General features: G+C 37.8%; 1 protein-coding gene across 10 annotated transcripts in view; it reads right to left on the bottom strand.

Annotated features, from left to right (window-relative positions):
- Positions 1-17,954, bottom strand: part of CDKL5 (cyclin dependent kinase like 5) — a 245,965-nt gene that overhangs the window by 23,835 nt on the left and 204,176 nt on the right. For 8 of the 10 annotated variants that reach the window (XM_043992518.1, XM_043992514.1, XM_043992513.1 and 5 more), the window contains 4 exons: positions 16,243-17,278; positions 11,201-11,302; positions 10,663-10,768; positions 7,253-7,376 (listed from right to left, as the gene is read on the bottom strand). In XM_043992518.1, coding sequence (XP_043848453.1) covers positions 7,253-7,376; positions 10,663-10,768; positions 11,201-11,302; positions 16,243-17,278 — 1,368 coding nt within the window. The remainder of the gene's footprint in view (positions 1-7,252; positions 7,377-10,662; positions 10,769-11,200; positions 11,303-16,242; positions 17,279-17,954) is intronic. The other 2 variants (XM_043992520.1, XM_043992522.1) reach the window with 1 other exon arrangement.

Raw genomic sequence — 17,954 nt, forward strand, 5'->3', positions numbered from 1 at the left:
AAAAAAGTCAGACAATAGATAACATTAACAATAACTCTTCTACCTTTATGCAAAAAAGGGGGAGTGTATCACTTATTTTATTTTTCACAAGGTGAAGATCAGATGAGATAAACTGTTAAAAGCAGTTAGAAAAATACCTATATAAATGTAAACTATTATTATTTTTAAAGCAGTTGACCCATTATTATTCTAGAAGTGGCATTCTTGCATTGACTATTTCCAAAAACCTGTTTTTATAAAACTGTGAAAACCTGTAACTTCAAGCAATATAAAAAGTTATTTTTCCCATGAGAGAAATTTATTCTTTTATACTGAACACCTAATGCAGACCAGGAGCAGAAATTTAAAATTAAAAAAAAAAAAAAAGCTTTCAGGGGCAGATAGGTGCACAGTGGATAAAGCACCGGCCCTGGATTCAGGAGGACCTCACTTGACACTTGACACTTACTAGCTGTGTGACCCTGGGCAAGTCACTTAACCCTCATTGCCCCGCTGGGAGGGAAAAAAAAAAAAGGTTTTCACTCAATGAGGCAATTAAAGGAACTGCAGTTAATCCAAATCCAAATTTAAGACACTTAATAGTGATTTATGGATTGAAAGAAACAAGGACATATCAACAAAGTAGCCACCCTCTGCCTATGGCCAAATCATATCACAAGTGGAAATAACAATGAAAAGGATCAAGCTAAGATCAATTTATAAAAGTAGGACACTAAAATCAAGGGCAGTGGGGAACAGATAAAGAGAAATGAGTGTTAGTGGCAGCAGAAATAACCAGCAGATAATAACAATGGCTTTTTGTGTGTTTTCAGCATAAAATTGTTTTCATAATAGGTGAAATTGAAAAGAATATCCTAAGGAAGAACAATTTCCCTTGGGAAAACTTTCCAAGTGCCTGAGAGCAATTTTAAAAAGGTAACATTTTTTTCCACAGCATTTTCCCCCTACATTATTTCAATAATAATACAAGAAGTAAGACAATGTTCTACCTTTTGAAGTAAATGTTTTTAAAAGCAAAAGCAAAAAAAAAAACCTTTTGGTAGTCAATTCAGATCGATGGCCCTTAATACTTCAGAGAATGTTAACTTTCAAACATGAAGAAATAGTAAGAATTGAAGATTCTTCGATGATAACAACAAGAAGTGATTCTCTAAATGACTGAGGTGTTACTAAGGAGATAGCTCCCTCAAACACAAGGAGCAGATCATTAAATTACTGAAACCTAATGAGTGAAACCTCTTAATGACAAGGGCTTTGTGGAGTACCACAAATCCCCCTTTGAAAGGGATCTAAGACTTTATACTGGACTGCATTTCACAGCAAAATTATAGAGGCCTCAGTGCAGAAACAACAGTGTGATGGAGCCCTTCAAATTGTTATTCCTCTTTTATCTGTAAAATAAGCAGATGTGAATATAAATTTTCCTACCCTGATAATGTTAAATAAACAAAATAAGCATTGTCATATATACCTCAGGATCACAGAAGAATTCTTAAAGATATTTTCCACCAAATGATGTTAACACTCTAACCAAATTTCAAAGGTCTAGCTTATGCTTATGACCAAAAACAAAAACAAAACCTTTCCCTAAATCTTTTAAAATGAAATTCAGGGACAGCTAGGTGGCGCAGTGGATAGAGCACCGGCCCTGTAGTCGGGAGGACCTGAGTTCAAATCTGGCCTCAGACACTTAACACTTACTAGCTGTGTGACCCTGGGCAAATCACTTAACACCAATTGCATCACCAAAAAAAAAAAATTAAAAAGAAAGAAACTAGGATGATCTGACAATAGACATGAAGGGTAGGGGCAACTAATAAACAAGATAAAAGAACTGAAGGGAACCTAAGGCATATTAGAAACTCAGCTCAGAGAATATGAGCATAATATTATGTCCCTAAAATAGAAGAAAAGTTCCACAAGCAGGGAAAAAAAACCCAAGGGTTATCAATTGAGTTTGGATTCAGGTGGTTATCCAAAGAATTTTTATTATGAAGTTAGAGGGTTAAGAGTTCAGACCAGGCCAGTAGAAGTCACTTCTTCCTATGGTTAAAAACCCCACAAAATACCCCAGTGTTTCCACACTCTCCCTCCAAAATCCAGACAGTTTAGCTTTGCTGTAGAGATTAGAAAATAAGGAATATGATGCCAAAAATTAGGGTTAGATGGAAGTTGAGAGGATGCTCATCAATTGGGGAATGGCTGGACAAGTTGTGGTATATGATATATAATGGAATACTATTGTGCTGTAAGAAATGATGAGCAGGAGGAGTTCAGAGAAACCTGGAGGGTCTTGTGTAGGCTGATGATGAGTGAGATGAGCAGAACCAGAAGAACATTGTACACAGTATCATCAACATTGAGTGTTGATCTACTGTGATGGACTATATTCTTCTCACCAATGCAATGGTACAGAAGAGTTCCAGGGAACTCATGATAGAAGAGGATCTCCAAATCCAAGGGGAAAAAAAAAAGAACTGTGGAGTATAGATGCTGAATGAACCATACTATTTCTTTTGTTTTTGGTGCTGTTGTTTTTTCTATTGCATCTATTATTTTCCTAATCTTCATATAGTTTATGCCCTATTATCCTTTCACAAGGTGGAATAAACATGCACTGAAGTGACTTCATATATGTACGTTATACTGCACTGGATAGTAGAGAAAGCACAACACCGATGAAAATAAAGAAGGAAAGGTCATGAATTCTTGGAACTGAGTCTTCAGAAGAGAAGACTGTCAAATAACAAGTAATAGGAAGTTGGCTTAAGGAACTTTCTATTGAAGAGAGATCCATCTGATGACAGAAGCTCCACAGCAAAGGTGATCTGGGTACACTAAAGAGAAATGAGTAACCACAAATTACAGAGTGGTTTTTACTAGGAGCACACATGATGTGGCACACACACAGACAGAGGCAGGGGTGGGGGAAGACAGTTGCTAGATAGCAAGGAAGGAGACAGAAAACACCCCTCCACACGCATGTGTGTGTGCGTGCGTGTGCACACGCATGTGCACTAGTGCTTGAGATTACATCAGTGGAGGAAAGTGTTTCCATCCTGTCTGTCCTTTGTTGCATTTGATATGTGCATCCATTACAACATGAACTACTTTAATGAGAAAGAAAGGAAGGAAGGAAAAAAAAAGTCAAATGACTAACCTCAATTCAAGTAATAAATAAAGGAAGTAAAATATAATAAACACATGAACTATTTATTAGGTAGGAAAATTCATTCATGCAATTAAACTTATCAAGGATCTATTGAGTACAGAGTACTGTGCTGCATAGTGGGTAGATGGGGGAGGAATTCAAAGATGTAGGAGTTTCAGAAGAAGGGGTATTATGCAAAGCTGTATGAGGCACTGCCCCTGCCCTCAAGGAGCTTACATAACATGGTAAAGAAATTCAGTAGAAGAAAAGTTTGTTAATCAAACTGCAAAAATCCATCACATTATAAATCCATCAGATTGGCTAACAGAAGATTAACACAGTCAGGTAGTCAATGATGGAGCTGCGGAATCCAAATAAAGATTCCTCAATTCAAGGATCAGAAAAAAGTTCTGGAGACAATTGATAATTATAAAACCAAAAAGACAAATTCCAAAATATTAGGCTTTAACTAGTTGAAATTTAGTTGTGAACTCTGTGTTCAGGAAATGTCTCAGAAGATAAAGATTTTTTTTTTAAATTAATGAAACCAGGGGGCAGCTAGGTGGCACAGTGGATAAAGCACCAGCCCTGGATTCAGGAGGACCTGAGTTCAAATCCGGTCTCAGACACTTGACATTCAATAGCTGTGTGACCTTGGGCAAGTCACTTAACCCTCATTACCTGCTCCCACCCCCACCTCCCAGGGGATAAAACCATAAGGAAAGTTAACCTGATAAAAATCTCCATGGGCTCCTGGTGATAAGCTACTATGAATACCACTATACTCCCAACTCTTTATGAGAGGAAACAAACTGGGTCCATGCAAGCCAATTATATTAAGTCTTATTTATCTGGCAATGAGTTGTATTACTTAAGTGAACTGTCCAGACAAGCTAATGCTTACGCCTTTAATATCCAAGACTTATTTGGTCTACTTTTCATGGGAATTTATGTAAAATGGAATACATAACTCCATTCCTTCTCAAAAGACCCAATTTACTGAAAGCAATTTAACCTTTTATTGGTGCCTTGGGTATAGAATGACTATTACGAACAGTAATATAGTATAGAACATTAAGAGAATGCTAATAGGCACGATGCCTTTCCAGGGTTACTGAGGTTTATGGGGTTGTTTGCATCTATGCAAAATGGCCCAAGCCTTCCATGGTGTATACGTTTATGTCCAGCTGTAAAGCTTTAATGCGTTCTTCCTTGTGAGCTATCAGCTGTTATTGATTTTCTTGTTGCTGTTGTTTGTCAAGGGAGCCTAGTAATAAATAAACCCTAATTTTCTGCTTATCTGGGTTCCTGGCTCAAAGCAAATAATGGAGCTGTCAAAATCATATATAAGATAAGTATAAACAGGGGTACAGCTGAACAAAAAGGAATGAGTTTAACATTTATTTTGACCAAAATTAAATTTTTTGTAAATTCTGAGGAAGGGCCTCAGGGCCTTCCTCTGAGTAAAGTGCATGGGTTCTGTAACATTTACTTGAGCTGCTCAAAGGCCTTTATATATATATGCCTTTTAAGTTGCTAACTATGATACAGCCAGTTGAGATGGTAGTTTGAGGTTGTTATATACATCATCTTGAGGTAAGTGAGATACTAGTGTAATGTGTGCTTACTGAAACTGTAACAACATAATCAAAAAGAAAGTTTAACATTAGTAAGAAATATTCTACAGTTACAACGTGAAACAAAGACGGAATAAATTAGTCAGTTGCTGCAATTCTCTTACCGAACTGTGTTTTTAATACAACAGTTATCAAACTAAATAACTTCCCCAAAAAAACATGTACAAAATACAGTGAACAAATTATAGACCTTGTTTAAGAAAATGGAAAAAGATTCTAGATGAGTCATTGTTATTTTACGATTTTATGTGAAGAAATTGATAAGAATCTCAACAACATATGGGTGGAAGCCCTACAAAAGGAAATTCATTTATGGAAAGTAGGCCAACTTTGTATGTGGTCTTACGTAGCAAGTCCCACGACAATGGCATTTGCGGATGGAGTTATTAAAACTATTAGTACCCTGCCACTTCCCCAGCCCTTTGCATGAAGACTATGTAAGGCCTTAGGCTAGTGAACTGTCTTAGTGGAGAAGTACTGGTTCCAACAAAGTCTTAAAGAACTGAAGCATTTACTTACCAATGCTAAGTTAAGGATGATGCAGTTGAAATGATTACTAGAATGTTGAAAAAGTACACTACTAATACTGATTAATATTTGATGTGATTTCTTATTCACTTAATTTTTGTTGGTCCTGTGTAGTAACTATGCAAACAGCCTTCTCTCAATCCGCTGTACCCTTTTTTCCTCCTCCCATAAAATTACCTGTACCTAGTTATACTTAGGCAATTATAAAAATAATAAGGCAATTACAAAAGTAAAATCAAATACAAAATCAATGCTTCTTTTTCTCACTATCTGGCAATTAAGAGAATATTGGGGGGGGGGAGGGCACTAGGATAAAGCACTGGCCCTGGATTCAGGAAGACTTAAGTTTAAATCTGGCCTCAGACACTTGACACTTACTAGCTGTGTGACCCTGGGCAAGTCACTTAACCCTCATTGACTGCCCCACCCCCCAAGAAAAAAAAAAGAGAACACTGGTAACATTGAAGACAGTTGGGTCAACTGACAAGGATGGAAACTAGATTTCAGAGTCAAGAAGAAAGGAATTAGAGAGGAAATGGAAATATTTACTGTAGACAACTTTCTCAAGGAGTTTTGTCATGAAAGGGAGGAGAGAAATAGGATAATGGCTAGTGGGGATTGTCAAATCAAGCAAGAGTATTTTAATAATGAGGGAGACAGGAATATTGTAAGTAGCAGAAATGGATCCATTAGACAAGGAGAGATCGAAGATGAAAGAGTGAAGATGATATGGGGGCAATTTACTGGACACAAAGCAGAAGAGGCTGGGATCAAGGGTACATAAAGTGAGGCTAGAGCCATGGCAAGAAGTAAGGCCTCTCTTGTCAGAAACAATAGTAAAAGGGGAGACAGTAAAGAGAGATGCCTGATGTGAGATGACAAGGAGAGAAGAGGGACCTTCTGTGAGTGGCCCCAATTTTTTAGTGAAACATGAGAGGGTCGGGGGATACTGCTTGAGAGGTAAGGAGCCTGGAATTAAAGGTAGCTAGGTGGCACAATAGATAAAGCACTGGCCCTGGATTCAGGAGGATCTGAGTTCAAATCTGGCCTCAGACACTTGACACTTACTAGCTGTGTGACCTTGGGCAAGTCACCAAACCCTCATGGCCCCACAAAAACCAACCAAACAAACAAAAAACAAAGAAGACGACTTGGAGTAGCAGCTGTGGGGAGTATAAGGGACAATCTATTAGAGAAGAGTGGAATGTTGTTGCCTTGAATACAATGAGGACTCAGGATCACATAACGTAATTTTGTAGTGGCCCCAATCAGCGTCATTTCATGTCATCCTCTTGCTCCAATGAGTGGCTCTTGATAGAAGCAAAAGTGCCAGATTGTGGAAGAAATCAGGGTTTTAGTTTGCAATGAGTGATAGGTGAGAGTATGAGGGGAATAGAGTACAGAGTTGGAATTGTTCACCAAAGAATTGTGTTTGGTCAGTGAGCATTCAGGGAATTTTCTCATCTTTGCTACAAATGACAGGGACAGAGACAGAAGTAAGAAAACATGTTAACATTATTTTGATCCCAAGCCAATGGTAATTAGCAAAGCTTTATTATAAAATGCTATTGCTCCTGAGAATTGGCCTGGGAGGATAGGGATCATGTTCAGGGAGGTCAGAGGGAGACAGCAATACCATGATCTATTTCTAGTCTGAGTCAGAAGAGCATAAGGGAAGATTCATAAGGAAGAGTATTTATCTTCCAAGGAGAGTCTTCTTTCATGTAACATTTAAGTGCCAAATTTTTCTTTTAGACCTATCAAGAGATAATAATAAATCACATTTCTTTATCAAGTAACTCACTAGAAAAAGGAGATTTATTACAGCAAGAAAAATTCCTCTGAAGAGTTTCTCCAGGTTTTGTCAGCACCTCTTTACATTAGAATTTTCAGATCTCTGCTTTATGATAAATCAAAAGTGAAATGGAACACTTACCACGGATCAAATGTTGTTTGTCTTTTTGAGTGGTTTGTCCCAGAGCTGCTCTCTGATGGCAGAGAAGCAACTCTGGAAGGTACGTTATTTTCATGGAATGAATTATCCGGGCGTGGAGATGGAACTAAATAAAAAAAGGTCCAGAGTTAATAAGAAAGCTCGTGTGAAAGCTGATTTGCTATGTCACTTTGCTTCAATCCCCCTTAACTTTCATCAAAAATGGGGGAAAAAATGCCCCATACACACTGGGCATTTGACAATTTTCCCATTTACATATTTTCCATTTTTTCATTAATTGTAATGTGGCAAATAACTCAATATATTATCACAAAGTTGACTGGACTTGGCTTACTTGAGCTGACTTATTCAATAAAAGAACTGTAGGATATTAAAAATATGTAAGTCTGAATTCTAGACTTTTGATATTTCTTCATGTAGCTTTTTGAAAAAACAAAAAAATTATGGAATCCAACTATTAGAATATCAAAGATCACTGATCTTAATATGAACATAAGATAACACAACTACATTGCCTAGTTTTCTGTACAAAGTATAGCATATTCTACATTAAAAAAACTGTATCCCCTAATGGAAGATGACTTTCTCAAAGTTTTCCATTACAGAACAAAGAACACATAAAACAAAGTTGTAACAATGGTGAGCCAATGCCCTGCCTCCAACCTCTCCAACCCCCCATCAATTTCTTCTGTCAATTTTTAAATTTAGTTTTAAAAACAAACATATGGTTAATTTCATCAGCATAAAACTATAGACACATAGAGATAAATGTTACCTTACTTTCACTATGTAGAAGAGGGTAGATAACCAGGTTAGTGAGAGGACTCAAAAACCCATGTCATATGAAGAGTTGGTGAAAATGGAAATGTTTAGCCTAGAGATTGTGGGGTTGGGAGGCATCAGAGATGTTTTTAATTATTTGGAAGAGGAATTAGACTTCTTCTGTGTGCACAGAAACAGACAGACATTATAGGGAGGTCAAGGCCCAATATAAGGAAAAATTTTCAAATAAACGAAGTTATCCAAAAATGGAAGAGAGACAAGAAGTTCTCTGTTGTGAGGATGTCATGGAGAAGATGCATCCACGTGGTCAGGATTCAGACTAGTGGCCTCTAAGGTTCCTTCCAAATACAGGCTCCTATGACAAAGCTGTGATTTAATTCTGTCCTTTGATGACCGGTAATCACAGCATTGCAGGCTTGGACCTGGAAGGGATCAGCCAGTCCAGATTCCTTTATTCTACTGTGGAGATCCAGGGAAGTGAAGGAACTTCCCTGGGAGGACGAAATAGTGAATAATTCTCCCTTCAGGGTCCCTCAAGCCCCATCCAGACCTTGTTCCACTGTATTCTGCTGCCTCAACTGAAGGGGAGAGGGAAGGTGGGTGGGGGGGGGGGAACCATTTAAGCATATACTGTTATTACCTTGCTTAGTTTCATGAATACTATGGAATCTTTATCTGCCTGACTCTGTTTCTAGATTGAAACATACACAATGCCCTTTCCTAAACCCTAAGAAGGATAACTTTGTAAACAAAGACAAACTTTAAATCCAAATTTCCTGAGGCCAAAGACTAGTTCATTAATCAGTGTTCCAGCTAATCCCTTAAAATGAGCTTTTAACATCCAGAAAAACCATATGTCTATTTAGAAAGATAGTAAATGTAGATCATATTGAAAGAACAAAATTGTGTTGCAAGAACAAATCTAGAAAAGCAACATGGTAGAGCCGATAGGCACTAGATTCAGAGGCTCTACCTCAGATACTTATTAGCTATGTGGCCCTGAGCCTATCACTTAATGTTTCTATGCCTCAGTTTCTTTATCTGTACAAAAAAGGGTTGGATTCTATAGCTACTAAGATCCCTTATAGCTCCAAGTCAGTGATTCTGTGACTTGTACACACATGGATTAAAACCCCTCAAGTTTTGCATTTCCTTGTATTCGTCGTAATGCACATCACAACTTCTAATGATAATGACAAATCTAGTGGGCTTTTTTATGAATTCTCAACCTTTTTGCCCTCTCCACAGCACTGGACTCTGCTGACTGCTCTCTTCCTAGGTTTTTGTGGTACTGCTCTCTCAGGTCTCCTCCAAACTGTCTGCCTACTCCTTCTCCTGAATCATTATCCATGTCATGTCCACTCTCCATGGATGTTCCACAAGGCTCTATACTTGGCTTTCTCTTTTCTCTTTTCCTTGGTGATCTCATCAAGGCCTGAGTTCAATTATCATCCCAATGCAGATGACACGGTGAGTGGTACAAGACTGTCCCAAAAGTCTTCCTGTAGTTCTAAGCATTAGTAACTCACAGGATGGAACTGCTCTTCTATCTAACCTTACGGCTCCTTCTCCTGAGCTCATCAACTGCCTATTGGAGATTTCAAAGTGGATGTTCTTTGGGGATCTCTAACTCAACATGCCCACAACTAAACTCATTACTTCTTCCACCAAAACACCCTCTTTCCTAAACTTCTCTATTTCCATCAATAGTACTGCTATTGGGGGCAGCTAGGTAGCGCAGTGGCACCGGCCCTGGAGTCAGGAGGACCTGAGTTCAAATCCGGCCTCAGACACTTAACACTTACTAGCTGTGTGACCCTGGGCAAGTCACTTAACCCCAATTGCCTCACTTAAAAAAAAAAAAGTACTGCTATCTTTCTAGTCTCCCCAGCTTGCAACACTGGCATCATACTTGACTCCTCACTCTCATTCAGCCCATGTAATCAGTTGCTAAATCCTGTCTTTTCTCCAACATGACTCGTATTATTTCTCCTTTTCTCCACTCACAGAACCACTACTAATAATTCAGGTCCTCATAAACCCTCACCTGAACTACTATAATAGTCTACCAATTAGCTTCCTTGCCTCACGCCTCTCCCCATCCCAAGTCTTAGTTTTCATTAGGTACTTACTAGCTATGGGACACCGTGTAAGTTACTTAAGTACTCCATGCCTCAGAATCCTTCACTTAAATATAGAGATAGTAATACTTGCACTAATTAGCTCACACATTTGTTATGAAAAATAAATTATATGATGTGTGCAATTTTGCAAACCATAACATGCTATATAATTATGAACTGTTATTAATAAGGATGAGACAAAGTTAAGTGTAAGGGACTCTGAGATCCCTAGTGGGTATCTGGGAAAAGTCTTTAAGGGCCACAATGAGATGTCTCAACCTACTATATTCGTGCCTTCATTTCAGTTTGTCCAGGGTGGGGAGGACTTCATGAGCTTAGAGAATGTAACAGAGCAACTAAATTAGCCAACCTCTGCTCCACTAGCTTTTTAAAACTTGTACAATTCTAAAGTAATCTCATTCTGACATATAATTAATATCAAAGTGTATCCTGAACTTTTACAAGCGTATCCTCTTGAAAAATTACCTCTGTAAAAGCTACCAACTCTTCTTGGAACAGGATCATTATACAGATGTCTGTTTTCTTTCGTGGCTGCTCCATCATCTGAGTGGGGGTCATGATAAGCTCCACCCTAAGGAAATGAAGAGTCTTTTAAAAAATTAATCGCATTGATTCAAGTTCACTTTAGCTCAGGGAGTCTTAACCTGAAGGCTGTGGAGAGATTTCAGAGACTCTGTTAACTTGTACTGTAAAAAATATTATATCTTTATTTTAATCTCTAAATGACATTTAGCATTTCCTTCAATCATGAATGTAGGTGACAAACATAATTCTGGGAAGAGATCCAAAGACATAGCAGTCCATGACAAAAAAAGGCTCAGAATTCCTGCTTTAGGTAGAATTTCTGGGAGTTTAAGATAATTATCATTTTTTACATATTAATCTTTGTAAAAAAGACTAGGATTACATTTGCTAAGACAAAAATGATTTACTTTGAGAGAGGAAAGGACAACATTTCTGAAATACATGCTTGAAAACACAATAATTATGAAATAATTCCGACCTCAGATTTTTGCCGTGAGTGAAATGAAGATGTGCCCTCACGTGAGGTTTCTTTAGCTGAAGACCGTGATACACTTAGCTCTGTGGGGATCTGTTCTCCTGGCTGGAAGCAAAAACAAACAAAAATATAAATATGGAACGCATGTGATACTGATACACCTAACAAGTAAAATCATCTGAAATTAAAATACTAGTCTAACCAACATTTACATATCTGAAAGAGAAAAATCAATGTGCTATTGATGACTAATCCATGGGTAAAATTTATGAAATGAATTCGAATCTATTTCATGAAAGTAAAAAAAGAAAGAAGAAAAAAAGTAAAATTACATAAATAATACAAATTATCTTATTAAAGTTAGGGTTGGCAGGGAAGAAATTAGTCCATTAATAGTTTAAATGATTATTTAAAAACATAGATTTTTTTTTAACTTTAAAATGTCTCTGTGATATAATGGATAAAGGTTTGACTCCATCCATAGTTCTTGAAAGACTAAGCTATATTTGAAAAAATAGCTAGTCATTGGATTAAATGACTAGTACTTTTAGATGAATTCTTTAAAAAGAAGTAGAAAAGTCTAAGATTATTTTTCACAAGAAAAGTAGCTTAAGAACGGTAATGGAGAAATTGGTGACAGATTCAGAAGAAACCAAAAAAGCACTTATACTCAATATCTTTAGTCTTAAAACATTTTATAACTAAATGTTGTCTAGGTACTTTGATATCTCTTAATTTTCTTTTGGATATTACCCATTGTTTAATACATTTCATTACTCATTATTAATTTTATTGCTCTTTACTGGACTTCCTCCAAATTCTGCCTAACCACCTTTAAGTAGTGTGGTCACCAAACTGCCAGTCATAAGCAGGGAAATGGGGATGGGGACGGGGAGGAGGAAGAAGACGTATCATCTTCTCTACTCAAAAAAGAAGACCAAGAAAAAGTCAATAATTACTTAAGGGAATTAAAAAATTACACCCTACTGGATGATTTTCCTTGGTATTTACTTATAGCTTACAGAAGGTTATCAAATGAGGCTTGAAAACTGTTTTCTTGAAAATGTCAAAGTATTTATTTCCTTGAGCTTCAATTTACTGACTGGGTTTGATAAATAATCTTAGTTTGTCCATCCTCCTACTTTCTGGCATACAAAGACCTAGACCATTCATAAAGATCCCCTAGAGAAGGAAATTTCAGAACATCCCTCAGCAAATTGTGTCAGTTTAAACATTCCTCGCTGACAGGAAATTATTTAAATTATTTAAACCCAATTTTCTCTTCCTTTTATATCTAGTCTCCATATTTCCCAAACCTAGTATCTCAATAGGGTGGGTACACCCTTAGCTGAGGTAGATAGCAAGCCTATCTTTAACTTAGGAACTACCAGAATAAATAGAGCAGGTGGCACAATAAATAGAGAGCTGGACCTGGAGTCAGGAAGGCCTGAATTCAAATTTGACCTTCTAGCTATGTGACCCTCAGCAAGTCACTTAATCCTGTTTGCCTCAGTTTCCTCATCTGTAAAACCTGCTGGAGAAAGAAATGGCAAACCAGTCTAGTATCTTTGCCAAGAAAACCTCTAGTGGAGTCGCAAAGAGTTGGGCAGGACTGAATTGACTGAGTAAGAACAAAATAATATAAAAATTAAGCACCCTGAGGTCCACCTAGCAATGAACCTTTTTAAATTATTGGTGTTGTTCTTCCAGAAACATATAAACATAGATATCACTGAGCCCATATTGGTTGATAGGGTCTGCCAGAGATTACTGGCACAAATCTCTGAGACTGATCCAGGGTCACCTCTATACTATGATAAATCACCTCAATAGGACTATAGTAGCTGCCACCACACTTTACTTAATTTCTTATTTCTGATTATGATAGCTTTATTTTCCAAATTATTGTCATCTTTATTTTACCTCTTAACTTGAACACCATCTTCCAGTTCCTATATTGTCCCTTTAAAGCTGTTTGGTCCAGAAGTGGACAGTCTGTAAAGCAGTCTGACCTGTGCTGAGTACAGTATTGTTGACTTCTGCTCAACCCGTTATCCAGAAGGTCTATTAATCCTTGTTCTGCCAGTATTCATAGGCTGTCAGTCATTTTCAAGCTTGCTTTGTATGATTTGCTCTTGTTCCCTGATTGTTTGTGTTTAAATGCTAATCACGCCTTTTTGACTGCTCTATAATTCAGGGGTTCTTAACCTGGGGTCCATCAACTTGCTTTTGTTTTTTTTTAAAAGAAAACACAATTTAGTGACTGTATTTCAATATAGTTGGTTTCCTTTGCAATCCTATGTAATTTAGTTTGTATATTTAAAAACATTATTCTCCAACTGTCAAGAGGGATACACACACACACACACACACACACACACACACACACACACTCACAAGAACCCTGTTTCCAACTTAACAATTGTTTTATATTTTAAAGTAAAATGGTATCCTAAAACTCTATTGCCAGCTCTTTTCTCTCCATTCACACTCCAGAAAGATAACTTATTTCCTGTATGTAAGATTATCAAATCTAAATCCTCTTTTTCAAATGTGCTTTGGTCCCTTATTTCTTTTTTGTTTTTGTTTTTGTTTTTTGCGGGGCAATGGGGGTTAAGTGACTTGCCCAGGGTCACACAGCTAGTAAGTGTCAAGTGTCTGAGGCCAGATTTGAACTCTGGTACTCCCGAATCCAGGGCCGGTGCTTTATCCACTGCGCCACCTAGCCGCCCCGTCCCTTATTTCTAATGGTCCACAGAGTATCTCTACTTGGATGGTCCATGGTTGCTTCAAACTCAAGTTTAAAACAATAAAATCTAGTGGAATAAGCACTCCATTGGGAATCAAGAGACCTTGATACTACTAAACCTAGCTGTGCCAATAACTAGCTATGGGGTAAAAGACATTAAAACTTCTATGAGCCTCAATTAGGCCACCAAATCAAAGAATGGCACTAGATAATCTCAAATGTCCTAATAATATGCAATTTTCAGATTTTATGAAGCTGGCATCCCTTCCAAGCCAAGTTTTTTTTCTCAGCTGGCTTATTCCTTTCAGCAATATTATGATCCCTTTAACCCATCAAATAAAAACCTTGGAGATGTCTTTGATTCTTCTAAATTTCCCACCTTTAATCTTTCACCAAATCTTTCATGGATTTCTGATTTATGCTCTCTATTCTTACCGCCTTGGTTTTGGCCTCCTGATTTAATTACTGAAAATTCCTTAGTTGGCCTCTCTGTTACTAGTCTTCCCCCTTCCAATTTATCCTGTACACCACTACCAGACATTTCTAGATTGCTTCTCTGACTTGCTTTTACTTTGCTTAGGAACAGAACCTAAAGCATCAAATCCAAGGTCTCCCACCTGATCTTCTATGATCTGACCCGCCCCACCCCGCCCATCTCCATATTCAAACTCATTTCTTTTTTTTTTTTTTTGGTGAGGCAATTGGGGTTAAGTGACTTGCCCAGGGTCACACAGCTAGTAAGTGTTAAGTGTCTGAGGCTGGATTTGAACTCAGATCCTCCTGAATCCAGGGCCAGTGCTCTATCCACTGCGCCACCTAGCTGCCCCCAAACTCATTTCTTAATACTCTCCTACCATAGTCTGATCCAAAGATTCCTCTCTCTGTTGCCATTTGAATGTTTGTGCCTTTTCCTATTTGATCACGTCATCCACCAAACCACCCCGAAATCTTCTCATTCATCTGTCTAAATCTTACCATCCTTTAAGCCTCAGCCCAAATCCCTTTCCTTCATGAATGCCTTCTCCAACTGCTCCAGCTCCCACTAATATCTCCCTTGTGGTTCTCCGATTTATATGTCATTTTTGGTCTCTGCAACTAGATTGCAAACTCCCTAAGGACACAAAACATTTTTTTAAAAAATGTTTTCCCCCATGGTGTCTGCACCACGCTGAGCACATTAGAAAGAACTCAGTGAATACTCACTGACTGATACACTCTTATCTTTCAGAATGTTATTTAACCTTTATCTCATTATTCTCTGGATGCATGGGATGATCATGGCCTCATTTATATTCTCAAGCGGTTATGGCACATGCTGGTTTAGAGAATAAGTCATAAGACCCAGAGTTTGGGTCCCTGCTGTGCCTTTTACTACCTGTGTCATGGGAGAAAGTTAGGGGATCCATTAAAACTCAGTTTCCTCATCTGTAAAATGGTGATGATAATAATGCTGGTATTACATACCTCACAAGGCTGCGAGGAGAGTGCTTCAGAAACTCCAAAGGCCACATAAATATGAGCTATTTTTATTACCACTAGCCTGACTGAATATATTTGGAATACAATAGGCTTCTAAAAGGATAATGGTTAACAATGATTTCCCTTTAAAACATTTTCCATCAAAAGAAAAATCTCACCTCATTTCTCCTTGATTCAGGTAAATGTGTAATGTTACAAAAATATAATTTCAAAGCACGCTGTTGTACCTTTAAAGGTACTATCAATTTTAAACTAGGAGGAATCATGTCAGGACTCTGAAAACCATTAAGATGGCTCCAAACTTTTGTTTTCATTAAGATTTAAAAATCTATCTTTTTGTTGTTTTGTAGACATCAAAAATTCACTCCAAAATTTGGAATCTAAAAGTTATCTGCAACCATTTAAAAACTTTTGGCTTGAGTTAGGAAATCAAATCAGCAAAGCAGTCATTAAGAAAGGTGCTGAGAGAATGTGGGTTGGTGAGATGGGAAAAAATGTCTGTGAATTCACCCTCCAAGTGAAAAGTTTTGGGGGAAAAACCCTATGGGTTTCACTATTTATTCAAAATTAAATTCTATCAGAAAAAAAAATGCTGTAATGTAAAATTTAACAAAGGAATTGGATTTTTAGAAAACTACTGAATCCTCTCTATTGCCCAATTATTAATGACTCAAAGATTCGGCATTATTATTGTTTTATTTTTATTATTATTTTTAACAGATATTGTTGATTCACTTTTTTTCCTTTTAAGTGTTTAGAAACTACCCCTATTGTGTTTCTTTAAGATATCCTACAACAGGCAAAATTTCAGACTGACCCCATTCAAATCCTCTGCACCATCTTCCCGTGATGTGCCAACAGATCTGGTGAATAGCCTAAGTTGTACCTGTGGTGATAATAGTTGAAGGCTGTTGGCTCTGACTGCCATCCCTTGCCCTATGTTCAAGCCTCCATCTGAGCCTTTCGCTCTCACTTTGTCCCGAGTCACGTACATGGAATGCCTATGAGGCCGCTGTTGGGAAGAGAAAGGGCTGGTATAGCCTAGACCATAGGAAAAAGATTCATGTGGTGCAGACAGCGAGTGTGAATGGCTCCCATCCATGTGGTCGGGCAGTTTCAACTCCTCCATTGTTTTGGAATGCCTTGTTGCTGTTCGCCGTGAGTCCAGAGTGCCCTCACTACGGTTAGTTCTCCCAGAAGGACTAAGCAAAGTTCTACTGTCACTGTGCCTGGGAGGGGTTGGGCTGGTGGGAGAGTTCAAGTCTAGGCAGCTGGACGGAAAATACCTGCTGCTATTGGGATCAGAAATCTGAACTCTGGCTTCAGAAAGGTTACTCACAGATTTGGAGTCAGTCAGCACCCCATGACTTTTGGCCTTTGCTCTATAAGAAGGACTCTTAGAAGACTGGGGAATAGTGTCTATGTAGCTATGCCGGCCGTGCTTTTCACCAGGCTGTAGTGTTCCAGTTTTGCTTTGGGAACTTTCCATAAAAGAGTGTCGGTTCTGTTGAGACCTACTGTTTGACTTAAGGTATTTTGTGCCTGGGCCCTCAGAAGCCTTTTGGTCAATACTGAAATCAAATTCGGTTTTTGATTTTGATTCTTTGGGGCTAAGAAGATGTGGAATGTTGTTACTGGTGAGCTCTTTGTTTGCAGATCCAGGTGGGTTACTTGCTTGATAGGGTTTGGTGTGCATGGGACTATGGGAAGCTCCAGAAAGATTTCCATTGAGGAAGCTCTCACTTGCTGGAAGCACATCTTCACTCCGTGGAAGTCCAACACTCAGGTTCTGTATGTCCTTACTGTTAGATCGGTGATGTGCCTGCAGAGCGGCATTTTTGCCGGCTTGATTTCTACATTAAAAACAAAAGAAGCATTAACATAGGAACTTGCCTCACAAACAGACATATACAAAAATGTGTTTTAAGTGACAGATGTTAAAGATTTCTCAAGGAATAGAATTGCTTTTGAAAAGAAAATGTCCACATTGTAGTAAACTGTGGGCAAAATCCTGTTGCCAAATATATATATATATATATATATATATATACACATATATATATATATATGACAAAGCTTTTTATAATAATATTTCCACATACCATCCTGCAGATGGCACACGGAAATAATTGCCCTACTGATAGTTCCACAAACTCGCAAGAATTAACATTTCAGTGTGATTAATGCTTTGTCCATGAAAGAATCACATTTCATAAAGAAATACTTGATAATAGAGCATCTATGGAATAGAAGAGTTATGAGCAGTAGTAAGGCTCTTCAGAGTTCCTTTGTTTTCCTTGAATACCAGTAAATAACATTTTGCCTTCGGTTTTTCACTTTATCCCATTTTAAACATCCCAAAACACCCTAGTGAGGAAAAGCCGCTTCAATTACAAAGCCAAACCCCTCTCTCCATATGCACAAACATATACACAAAAATCTAGGAGCTTTGAAAAAAAAGGATAGGGTTGGAGGTGTATTTACTTATCTATCACTCTTTTCTAAGTTCAAAGAATTTCTTATTTTACT

The sequence above is a fragment of the Dromiciops gliroides genome, chromosome 3 (genome assembly GCF_019393635.1).
Source record: "Dromiciops gliroides isolate mDroGli1 chromosome 3, mDroGli1.pri, whole genome shotgun sequence".
Lineage (NCBI taxonomy): Eukaryota > Metazoa > Chordata > Mammalia > Microbiotheria > Microbiotheriidae > Dromiciops > Dromiciops gliroides.